At 39.0% G+C, this 12,886-nt stretch overlaps 1 protein-coding gene across 1 annotated transcript in view; it reads left to right on the top strand.

The window, feature by feature from the left end:
- The window catches only part of REEP3 (receptor accessory protein 3), a 78,484-nt gene that overhangs the window by 42,553 nt on the left and 23,045 nt on the right, over positions 1 to 12,886 (top strand). The window contains exon 3 of the mRNA XM_045842051.1: positions 10,792 to 10,868. Coding sequence (XP_045698007.1) covers positions 10,792 to 10,868 — 77 coding nt within the window. The remainder of the gene's footprint in view (positions 1 to 10,791; positions 10,869 to 12,886) is intronic.

Raw genomic sequence — 12,886 nt, 5'->3', positions numbered from 1 at the left:
AATGCTACTGGTCTACAGACCACAGTTCAAGTAGCAAGAATTGTGTGCATGTTCTCAACTGTGGTTATACATCAGAAACACGCATGAAACTTCCCTTTTAAACACCTGGCTGCTCTCTCTGTACCTTGTGATAATGGGACGTAGGAATGCATGTAATTTGTGTGTGGGTGTGTTTCTATATACAATCTTTTTTGTAAATTTTTAATCCCCAAGTAATTGTTAGTCAAAGCCAAGATGAAAATCATTAAGAAGTACACTATTTTATTGTGAAAAGTGAATAATTATCACATTGTGCTTTTTAAATGCTTATGTATGCAGATGGGGACTACGTAACATTGTTTTAGAAACATCTGTATTTAAATGGACTGATTAGCAACTTGGAATATATTATAAAAAAGAATATTTTAACACACTTAACAGTATGTTGGAACTGGAGGGTAAGACTATTGAGTTGGACTTCATCCTAGTTTCCCTGTTTTAGGGCTGCCCATATACAAAATTTTTTGTCAATAAAATTTCCCTTTAGAATCATCCATCTTTTTTTCTGTGTCTTTCTCCAGCCTCTTTGTTCCTCTCCCTATGTTTACCCCAGGCCTTCATGCCGTACTGCACTCTGGCCCGCAGCAAGCCCTTCCTCACCCCGAGTCTCCTGTGTTCTATCACCTGCTTCTCTCTGCACTCAACCAAATGTGAACCTCAGTTCTCTATGTGAGGGTGATTGCACGTGCTTTTGGAGAGAAGTAATTTGATAACAAAGGGTCATTTCAGTCATGACAGGGATTGATTCTTCCTGGAGTTGTTTTCTACCAGTCTGCTTCTAAAGGAGACTATGGCCCTGGCCGGTGTGGCTACATTGGTTGGAGCATCATCCTCTAACTGCAGGGTTGTGGTTTCAATTTCCGGTCTGGGTGTGTGATCCCAGTCCGTTTGGGTGTGGGAGGTGGTCAGTCAGTATTTCTCTATTGCATCGATGTTTCTCTGTCTCCCTTCCTCTCTCTCCAAGAACCAGTGAGGAAATGTCCTCGAATGAGGATAAAAACAAAAAATTTTTTTTTTTGTTTTAAAAGACTTCTTCACTATCTGAATAATTATTGCATGTTTAAAGTATGCTGTCAAGCCTATAATATAAAGCTACAACTTGTAGATAAAGAGTGGTATCTTAGCTAAAGAAGGACATTTTTCATTTACTGTATTAGTCATATAATTTTGCTATTTCACCTGGAGAAATAGCCTTTTAGTGGCTAGGCTATTAATTTACTTGTGGAAATAGCAAGATGGAATTGACTATGTGACTATAGATGAGGCATAGGGGGACCATGGTGCCTAAGAAGTGGTACCAGCCCTTGGACATGCCTCAGCTAGGAAACGTACACAATGGGCCAAGAGTTTGGGAACACTAATGGAAAAAAGAAGGTAGCCTGACAATTTAGAACGGAAACTCAGATGAGCTCTAGGATGTCCTTTTAGCCCAGTTTACTGCTCTATCTGAGTAGGCTCTTTGCCAAGCTAAAATCTGGAGAAATTTTATGTGGTGTTATTGAAAGGGACCTGTGCCTCTTACAAATATTTATTATTCCATATAAATCAATATGACTTTAAACAATATAAAAAGTGAAGTCCTGGGAATATATCCAAAGAAACCTAAAACATTGTTTTGAAAGAAAATATGCACACGTATGTTCATTGCAGTGGTGTGTACAATAGCTAAGACATGGAAGCAGCCCAGATGTCCACCAGCAGATGAGTGGATAAAAATGCTGTGGTATATTTACACAATAGAATACTACTCAGCTGTTTAAAAAAAAAGGACATCTTGCCCTTTGTGACAGCATAGATGCACCTGGAGGCTATTATGCTAAGTTAAATAAGTCAGTCAGAGAAAGACAAATACCATATAACCTCACTTATATATGGAATCTAATGAGCAAAATAAACTAACAAACAAAATAGAAACAGACTCATAAATACAGAGAATAGACTGACAACTCTCAGAGGGGAAGGGAGTTGGGGACTGGATGACACAGTTAAAAGGATTAAGCAAAGGAAAAAAAAAACCCTCATTGACAACAGTTTGGTGATTACCAGAGGGAAAGGGGGGTAGCAGAAGGTAGAAGAGGGTAAATGGATAAATAGTGATGGAAGGAGACTTGACTTGGGGTGGTGAACACACAAACAATATACAGGTGATGTCTTGTAGAATTGTACACCTGAAACCTGTATAATTTTATTAAATAATGTCACCCCAATACATTCAATAACAACTTTGTAAAAAGTGAGGTGTGAATTCTCAGTCAATGTGAATGGAGAGAGCTGTTTTGGACTGAGAGGTTATTCCTTCCTAAATTTTGCTCCTGGAAGCAGTGTCTAAAAGCAGTTCCTGCGTTCTACATCTTCTCAACACATTTTGTAAAATTAATTATGTAGTTTTAAAACATGTTTGCACTTTTTCTTACCTCAAGTTCTTCAAACTATCAGGGTCAGGGGATGAGAGACATGGGACTTCTATGATTCTAGGGCACTGGGAAAAGACTGAGGCATTATTATTGCAGTATTTCTAGTTACATTCTGCCCCATTTTAACACCAGAAACATCTGTATAATATAAGGCTTTCTCCTTCAAAACAGCAGGATATTCTGGGTGGTCTTTGGCAGTGGTACCTGTAAACCGCAGGTAAACCACGTTGCTGGCAGTTCAGCATCTGAAAATGTAACTCCCACATATCTGAGTCCTGAGGAGCTGTAGAAAGTTGAGACATTCTTCAATGGGGCAGAGGGGCAGGAAGTACCCCAAAGCTGAAGAAGCCCAAATCAATCCAAGCCTAAAATATTTACCCAACACATGCCCCATCTTTCAAAACAAAACAAAACAAAAACTGTTTTCACCCATGGTCTCTAAACACTTAGGATTGAACTTCAACTAGCTTATTTTCAAGCATGCTTGTAACTTAGCACAGCTCTGGGAAAAATCCCATAACTGAGCCATCTGGGTTGGATAAAAGAGGGAGTTTTTGTATCTGATTTCACATTTTGTTCCTTTTGTTTTGAATGGGGGGAAATCATTATGAAGTAACCAAATTATTGCATAATGTTAATGAAACAGGAAAAATCTTTCCAACTCTGTAGTATTTCTGAAGAATTCTGTATTAGAAGTTCTCTCTGCTATCCCTGAAACATGGTGTACAGTGAATGTTTAGGGTGAGTTGACTTGAGTGAATAACTAATAATGGTCACAAAATAAAATTCTTTTTGGGTGGTCTGAAATTCAGCAGTGTTTATTTTTTTTTCAGGCTTCACAGGAAAAAAAGATTTTTTTTTTCCAGTGAAGCATATTTTAGCATTTTATGCTCTGGATTTACTTAAGTGCGGTTATCATTGAAGTCATTATGCATATGTAATTTTTAATTATCTCCTAAAGACCAACATTAATTACTTTATGATTAAAGAATGTGAAATTAAGAGATGTTGGGAAGCTGTTTACTCTCTGATAACTTTGAAAACTGTGACAAAATAGGCTATTTTATGTTATAAACTGCTGTTTGCAGTCCAGAGTTACTTGTTTGAATCCTGCATCAGCTCAGACCTTAAAATTAAGAAACCGTTAAGTGCAAGTCTGTGCTTGTTTTTACCAGGTTCAGGGTACTGGGTGCTGAGAACATGATGGTAAACAAGGCAATTTCGGTCCCTGTTGGTTGGTACAGTCAAATGGCAGCGACAGACGCTACATAAACACTTACACAGACATGCTGCAATGACAAGTACAGTGCAGAGTCTGTGTGACCCTAGGAAGGGACGGGGTAGTCAGGGAAGGCTTTCCTTTGGAAGTGCTAGTTTATTCAGACAAGGCAAGTGAATAATATATGATAAAATAGTAGTTATATGCTGGATCTGACACTGTGCTGATAAGCACCTATTCTTATCCTTTTATTGTCTTCTTTCATTAATCCCACCCATGAAAGCTCTTGAGATTAAGAATGCCTTGACATCAGGGTTTATGAAGATTTCATGTCAAAAGAGTTTGTTCATAATAAGCCTTAAGTAATATTTACCAAATTAATATACCACATAATTTTTCTTTTCATCATACAAATATAACTTAGCATAATTATGTCATTTAACATGTCTGTATTGATATTGCTATTATAATGTCACACTAATCATAGCATAGAATAAATTATATAAAGATTCAATGTAAGAAAAATACTTCTTAATTAATATGCCATTACTGCTGTTAACCATGACCCTTAGAAATCTATAGTGACCTGCTTCCCAACAGAACATAATATCCCATAAATATTTAGGGCCTATGCATTGCTCTCAATTTCTGTGCTGGAAATCCAGAATATTGTTTTACAGTTGTAGTTTACTCTAGTTTGCTCTGTGTTCGTCTGGGGATCTAAATCAGTTTCATAAAAATTGTCTAAGAATGTGAATTATAAGAACTTGTTTTGTTGAAAAATGCTAAAAGATCATGAAATGAGGCCAACTTTTCTCTTGGCATCTGGATAGGTAAGTGCATACCTAAATGGAGCATGGTCTTTTGATAGTAAATTTAGCCTGTGGGTATATTCGTTTCACAGTATTCTCTCAGGCTTAAAATATCCTCTAATTCCTTTGAGAGAGTAAAGCTAAGAACACCATCACATGACTGTCTGGGTTTCTGAAATGCTAAGGCTTTATGAAAGCCTTACGGACTTTGAGTAGTAATAAAACAAGTACTGGCTTGTTAAGTAAGATAACCTCATCTATGAACTATATAAACTGGAATGTAATTTTTAGATACTATGGTTTTATATCACAGATGATACTATAATCATCAAAAGAAGCCTTGCCTAATTATAAGAGTATATTTTCTTAGAAAATAAGTTAATTTTAATATTTGAATGATTTTAAGATTCTCTTTGAGGAATCTTTTTTTATATTAAATTAAATTTATATTAAAGCATTCATCACATTCCTCTAGTCATGAAAAATATATTGGGTAAAGTATTTCACGATATGACAGCTATTACATTGTAACTACTTTCAAAAGAAGTTTATTACCAAATAATTAGGAAAAATGGAAATTACAGTCTTGCTTGTAAGTTAGCCCAGTTTATTAATTCTTCCAATAAGTATTTTTGAACATCTGTTTTGTGCCAGGTACCATACTAGGCATTAGGTATACTCTTGGGAAAGAAAACAAGTAAGCAAAATAGACGATCAAACAACTCTTTCATGTAGTCTTCATACTGACTTTTATGCACTTTACTCTTTTTTTTTTTTAATATTTTTTAGCGGGGGAAGGAAGGGAGAAAGAGAGGAAGAGAAACATCAGTGTGAGAGAGAAATGGTAATCGGTTGCCTCTCAGACGTGCCCTGACTGGGGCCCCAACCCACAACCCAGGCCTGTGCCCTCACCAGGACTCAAACCAGGGACCTTTTGCTTTGCAGGACGATGTCCAATCAACTGATCCACTCCGGCCAGGGCTGCACTTCAGTCTTTGGATATCTCAGACTCCTATGCAGAATATTTACTTTAAACTTAACTCATATTTCTAACAAACTTATAATAATTTCTCTGATTTTTGGGCATATCGAAAATAGAAGGGGATTGCTAATAGTCATATATACTGACAGTGAAGGTGGTAACTAACATATTCACACAGACAGAAGTCACATTTGCCGAGGGGTCACAGTAAAATACAAAATAGTATTTCTCTGACTCTGCCCCAGACTACGACATGAGAACATCAATTCTTCCTATCCTTCAGTTTCTTCCAAATCGTTCTGAGAGTCCCTGGGAGTATCTCAGCCAGAATTTCTTAAAATGGTAGTCCTCTTCTCCATTTCTAGATCATTGTGGTAATATTAGCCATCACCACTGGCCAGGGCCCTGGCTGTGCCACAGAAGGCAGCCACAGCACTGTGACTGACACCCGCGTAATTCTGGGACCACTGCTCACATAGCCTTGCTTTCTCATCTCCACAGAGATTAGAGTATGACCCTTCATGTTAGGGTAGGCTGAGCTGTTATAATTATAAATGCAATAAAAATGCAGAAGGAATATGAAAATGTATTTTTCTCTCACGTAACTGTCCAGCTTAGGTGTTCACTTCAGCAAGGATTTCTCCTCAGGCAACCTCTTAAGAACTGGGGCTCTGCCCATCTTTAACATCAAAGAGCTCCCAAGGTGGCTCCGTTCTGTAATGTCCCAGCCAGCAGGAAGGAGGGAACTAGCTGTGGGGGAGATACACCCACTTCTCAAAAGCCTTAGTTCACATTCTATTGGTGAGGATGGGACACATGTGGCCGAGAAGCATTGGCCCTGGTTGGGCCACTTCTCAGCCTCCACTGTTATCATTATGCCTACTTATGGACAGCACACTGTCACCTCTGTTTCCCTCTTGTTTCACTGTCCTAGACCTTTCATGGTAGCCCCGTCTTGAACACCTGGAGCAGCAGAGAGCATCCTCAGTCACATAATCTGTTCCACTTCTACCCTAAGCTGTCCCCTTTCCCATCTGTATAAACATCTTTTCTCAACCTTTACTGCTCCTCTTAAATCCTCTCATCCCCAGCCTCAACAGGTGGTCTGCCCTTCTACTGCAGAGTAAAAGTAGAGGTCATCAACTGCGACCGCTTCAGCCCTCTTTCCAACATGACCATTCTTTTCTTTCCTCCTTGCCCCGAGAAAGATGCATCCCTGTTTCTTTCTTGAGCCTGCTCTTCTTCCTAATCTTATTCTTGCCTGTTTCATCTGGGATCTGGTTCCATTAAGTATCTCTGCTCTCTAACAATTTGAATCTCAGCATCTCCCTGGTAAAGTGTGCCATCCTTGAGGACGTAAACATGCTTTTATTTTGCCTCATGCTACTTTTTATTTTCTCCCTTTTTTCTCTTTAAATCAGATCTCTTAAAATACTAGTTTATGTTTACCCTTCATGTCTTCACCTCTTATCTGCTGTCTGATTTTCTGCACTCCCAACAAAAAAGAGCACACTAAGCCATGTGCAGGTCCATATTCAATCAGCAGTCCACCATCGTGTATTTCCTGAGCACCTTCTGTGCCCAGCACAGGGGATTCAGCAGTGCACAAAACAAAGTTTTTGCTGTCTTGGAGTTTACATTCAAGTAGGGAAAGGTGGGGAGGGGGAGTAAATATTTGTTAGATGTGTCTATGATGTGTGATATGTGCTAAAAAGCAAGATGAAGGAATTAGGAGGATATTGATATTTTAAGCAGAATGGTTAGGAAATTATTTGATAATTGATTTGATTAATTAATTATTTGATAATTATTTAAGCAGAGACCTGAAACAAGTGAGAAGGCTCTTCACAAGGGGAAGAGCATTTTAGGCAAGGAAACAGTGTATCCTAAGGCCCTGAGGCAGGAGGATATCCATACACAAAGGACGGTGAAAGTTCTGATGTGATTGGAGCAAAACAGGGAAGGAGGAAGAATTCCAGAGGAGACCAGAGTGGCAGCCCATGCCAGAGCCATAGGGCCTCCCTAGGCTGTAGTGAGATTTCCAATGGGACCATCATCAGAGGGATCTGAACAGAGGAATGACATGAGCTGGCTTGTGTTTTAAGGAGATAACTCAAACTGCTCTGTGCAAAATAGACCCAACAAAGCAGAGTGAACAGCTATGGGAATAATCATAAGGAGATTCTGGTCCCCTGGGCTGGGGAGGTGTCTGTGGAAGTGGTGAGAAGGGACTCCATTCTGGATATGTTTCAAAGAGCTGACATGCTGAGTAATGCTGGAACCTTCTGTCCCCCCATTGGAGCTTCCCCTCCACATTCCATTTCTTGTCCTTCCTTATGGCCCAGGGGGCTGATCCATACAGACAGGTCTGGCCTCCCTTTGGGTTTGGCCCAGGTGAGGCTCCTGCAAAAGATGTGAACGCAGGAGAGAACATGAGGTCAGAGTATTGTGATCAGACTTCCTGGCCCCACTGGCTAGCTGTGACTACCTGAGGCTGTAGCCCTTCCCTACAGTTACCCTGTCTGGGTTCTGGGAAACCTTTCCCACTCATCCCTCCTTTGTGCCTAGGAGTGATGCCAGGCCCTGCCTTTGCCAGCTCAAGGGTGTGCCACTATCCTTTACTGATTTTCCTCAACCTGCCCACAACTTTATAAATAGCCCCTTTAGTAAGCTTTCCTTAAATTTGCATTATCTTGACTCATCCTGGAGCTGGAGCATCTAATAAACTTCTTTTTTAATCACAGTCATTTATTCATTTTTCTCCCCAGTAAAATGTTAAATTCTTGAGGACAGAAGCTGTCATATTCCTGTTTCTGTTCCCCCAACATGAGTAGGTTTTGCTACAGTACTTTTTCAATGAGTATTATAATGTAATGATGCCACTCAAGTCCTTAAGAATTGCCTAAATTTTGTCTGATATGAAAGATTAAAAGTAAGGGGGTGTGTGTGCATGTGTGTCTTAAAAGGTAGGTTGTAATTTATTAAAGTTACATGTTAAGTGACTGGCTTTTATTTACATGCTATTTTAATAGCACTTATTTCCATTATATTGTTGCATATATTTATAAGATTATCAGTGTGACTGTTTTCCTACCAGTTTTTTTTAGTACTGCATTTTGTTATTGACATTTTCTGCTGGTCTAATGAATGTTTTATCATCACGGATTTTTAATTGTACTTATAATTTAGTGACTTGCCCTCTTCTTTCTTTTTTTAACTTTGACTTCTTTCTGTTTTTTCTTTGGGCAAAAACCTTACAATATGCTGAGCAGCCTTGAGGTATAGTTTTAATAAAAGCTTTGCTGAGTAACCATTTGGTATAAAATCCCAACCCAATCCATTAATGGAAAAAAGGAAGCAATATCTTTTCAACATTGACTTTCTTTGTGGTTGTGCCTGTGAATGACACACACACACACACACACACACACACACACACAAAATGAATTTATTTAACTATTGCCTGGATTCAACTGTCCTTGAGCTCCATATTTCTAATAAGGAGAACAAAAATTCCATGAAGTTAAGAGAGTGTATTGTCAAAGAATGTATTCATTAAAGATAATTTAAAACCATGGAGTCTTCCTTATAGAAAACTAGCAAATTTCCCAGAAAAATGTCCAGAAATACCCTATTGACTGGATAGTTTGTTGTTTTTTAACTAAAAAAGCATACCCTTCTTTTTTTGACATAAAGCATACCCTTTATTTTTGACATTATTAAATATTCTCACAACCTAAGTAAATATGTTTTGCTTTTTAAGAGATAAACATCATATATAATAGTTTAAAGCAATTACTTATATTGTGGGTTTTAAAATCAATTTGATAATTTTATTTGAAAACTGAAAAGCATTTGACTATACTGAAGCAAGGGTGTTGTTGAGATCTGTGACATGTGTAGCAGCTCTGCTCCATCTGAGAGCTAGACTCTCAGGGCGCATCACCATAACTACTCACCTGTACAGTCCCTTTCACCTTCACTCAAGTCTATCAACAGGCAAATTATGACTCTCCTTTGAGTATCATTTATTGTTATTTTTCATTTGAAAGGTCATAGTCAGAATGATGGTTATGAAATTGTGAAATAATGAATATGTGAAATAATGGAAAATTATTTAAGTCATTATTTACTCTTCTCAAAGTTACCTAAACTTTCTTTGAGAGAGACCAGTTAATTTAAGCCTCCACTTTCCCAGGAAAGATGGGGATATACTCTGTTCTTTGAGATCTCTGTGCTGAGTATAAGAGAGGGAGAGAGAATTGAAAAACAATTGGTTCAGAGACCATCATCTTTTGGCTGTGTCCTCACATCGTGGAAGTGGGGAGAGAGCTCCCTGGAGGTCCTTTTAGAAGGACGTTAATTCTTGAGGGCTCTGCCTTTATGACCTAATCCCCTCCCAGTAGCCCCACCTCCTGACACACATTTGGGACTAGGATTTTAATATATGAACTTAGAGGGGGACACAAACATTCAGTCTGTCCACAACTACCATTGTGGTAATGGAGTAGAAGAAAAGGGTGTATGAAAGGAGAGGTGATAGGCTTATACGTAGGGAAAGAGGAAGAAGACACTAACCTTAGATTTTCAAAGTACATAACTAGCATTCTGGGTATAAGAAATCCAGGATTGTTCTTTAGTTTCTGAAAAGTTTATATAGATGGAGAAAATAGGAATGCAAAATTTAAAAAGCCAATGCAAATTGAATGTGGTCTTACCATATTATACTGTATTATTTATATGATAATTAAATAGTTGATAGCCTTCCAAAAGAAGATTATAGAAAAGAATGAGATCTTTTATAGAACTTTCCTTTAGTTAGGAGAACTATATCCTATTTTTCCAATTCTTTCATTCAGATCCTTATATTACATTGTAACGGGCCCTGAGATTTGTTAGTCTTTGGTTCTTTTTTTTTTTTTTTAATTATTTATTTTTAGAGAGAGGGAAAGGGAAGGCGAAAGAGAGGAAGAGAAACATCATGTGTGGTTGCCTCTCAAGTGACCCCCACTAGGCGCCTGGCCTGCAACCCAGGCATGTGCCCTGACCAGGAATCGAACCAGTGACCCTTTGGTTCACAGCCCGCACTCAATCCACTGAGCTACACCAGCCAGGGCAGTCTTTGGTTCTTGTACTCCAGGACTGTTGGTGCAGTGGTGTGAGGAACTCAGACATGAAATCTGTTGAAAATTCAACCATCACCTTCTGCACTTGGTCCAACATACTGTACATTTAGAAATGTATGTGTATATATGAGAGATACGTAATTATTCAGTTACAAATAATTTTACTTTTTTATTTCATAAGTATTTTTATTATTTCCAGGTTCGATGGATGATGTACTGGATCGTTTTTGCTCTCTATACTGTGATTGAAACAGTAGCAGATCAAACAGTTGCTTGGTAAGTTCTAGTATTGAGAAAAGACCATACTACAGACTCGTTAAATGGTGTCCTGAGTTCTTGTCCTGCTTTTTGCTGTTGACCTAGTACATTTGATCAAGTGCCTAATTATCCAATGTCTCATTTTCTTTATCCGGTTTCCCCATAAGAACATTGCTTTGCTTCCAGTTCCTCTCCAATAAAGGCAGCTCGTTCTTCTCCCCATGTGCCACTTTCTGCCCGTCTCCCATACATCGTGTAGTCTCTTGGAATAGAGAAATTGGTTGTCATCTTTTTTTACACTGATGACTTCAGGCTGTTTTTCTTTATCACTTCCTAAAAGCCGCCTCTTTTGACACCCACAGCATCTGGTTTTAGCACTCCCTCCCCGTCCTTAAAACTCTCATCTACATTCAAATTGGATGGCATCCATGCAGACACCCACTAACCACCAGCTCCTGAGCTGCTCTATTCCAAACCTCTGAGACAAAATTAAAGCATGTTTGTATCCACAAGGATTTAACATTCTACTGAGGGGCAGAGACTTCGTCGGACAACTTGCATCTCCTTGTGCTGGATTTCAGGAGTGCATTTCTATCCAGACCTGGCCATCACCAGACAAGTCCTCCTTTCAGAATCTGTGCATTTCCCACCTTGCCAGTTTCATCAGCTGTCCTTGCTGTAAAATCTTTGGCCTAAATAAGCCCAATTGCTCTTTTTGACTTCTTTTCCAGGCTACTGAATGAGTGGAAAAAATCAATCAGTTGCTCATATAAGTATCAATTTGAGCTCACTTTTCCTTTTACTTGTTTTTGGTCCATTGCTACTCCCATTCCGTCTTGTACCTGTTTCAGGCTTTTACTCCTCTCTCCTCGAACTGTCTTTCTGACTTTGCTGTTCTCATCACATCCTCACGGCACATTAGGTTACCCTGGATTGCTAGGAAAAAATGAAGTCATCAGAGTTAAATGTGCTTAGCATCTGCCCTTACTTATGAACTTCTCTGTAATGTATCTTCATCCATCTTTCTCTTTCCTCTTCTGTCCTGAAGATCATTCATTTACTTGTTATGTTTTTTTTAAAGATTTTATTTATTTATTTTTAGAGAGGGAAGGGAGGGAGAAAGAGAGCGAGAGAGAAACATCAATGTGCGGTTGCTGGGGGCCATGGCCTGCAACCCAGGCATGTGCCCTGACTGGGAATCGAACCTGCGATGCTTTGGTTCGAAGTCCGTGCTCAATCCAGTGAGCTACACCAGCCACGGCTACTTGTTATGTTTTTGATATAGGGGTTTGGGAGAGGGTTTTCTGTTTGTTTTTAAATGGCAGATTCCAAAATGTGCTAGATCTCTTAAGTGTCGAAGTTTTCTTTTTAAAGATTTCAGGTTTTTTGCTGATTGCAAATATAGCATACACTATTAAAATCTGAACAATTCAGGGAACGTTTACCACAGTGAGAGTCCAGATACCCCTCTGTGATTGCACCATCACGGAGACCTTTTCTTTGACTGCACAGTCGTCAGTCATCATGTCTTATTGCCTGATACCCATCTGTCCCTTAAGAAGAGCCCAGATTTTTCAGTTATTGTGTATCATAGTGCTTCTTTGACCACAGGATGTTGATCCCCTCATGCTGTATTAGTTAACTTTTGCTATGACAACAAACAACCCTAAGAGCAGAATAAGTTCAAAACACAAACATTTATTTCCTGCTCAAACTGCACGAGGGCAAGTGGTCATTGCTGTTTGCTAGGCTTGACTATTTTAAGTGTCTTTTCTTTTGGGGACCAAGACTGGGGGAGCACTTGCTGTCACAGCAGAAAGCAAAAGTTTAAATCAAGGGTATGGAGGTGTTGGGGGTGAGAGAGTCAAAGGGCATGTAAATTATGTGGCATGCTATATTCTGTTTTCAACAGCTGGTCACATGGTTAAACCCACAGTTACTGCTTAGGGAAGTGAAGTCAGCCTACAAGGAAGACACTGCAAAGATTCATGGTAAAGGACATGGGTTCGATCTAACCCTAATTCCCAGTCTACCAC

This window comes from Phyllostomus hastatus, unplaced genomic scaffold, assembly GCF_019186645.2.
Source record: "Phyllostomus hastatus isolate PE091 unplaced genomic scaffold, TTU_PhHast_1.1 phas_contig_38, whole genome shotgun sequence".
NCBI lineage: Eukaryota > Metazoa > Chordata > Mammalia > Chiroptera > Phyllostomidae > Phyllostomus > Phyllostomus hastatus.
The sequence above is the reverse complement of the archived record's forward strand: the minus strand, read 5'-3'. Positions and strand labels throughout refer to the sequence as shown.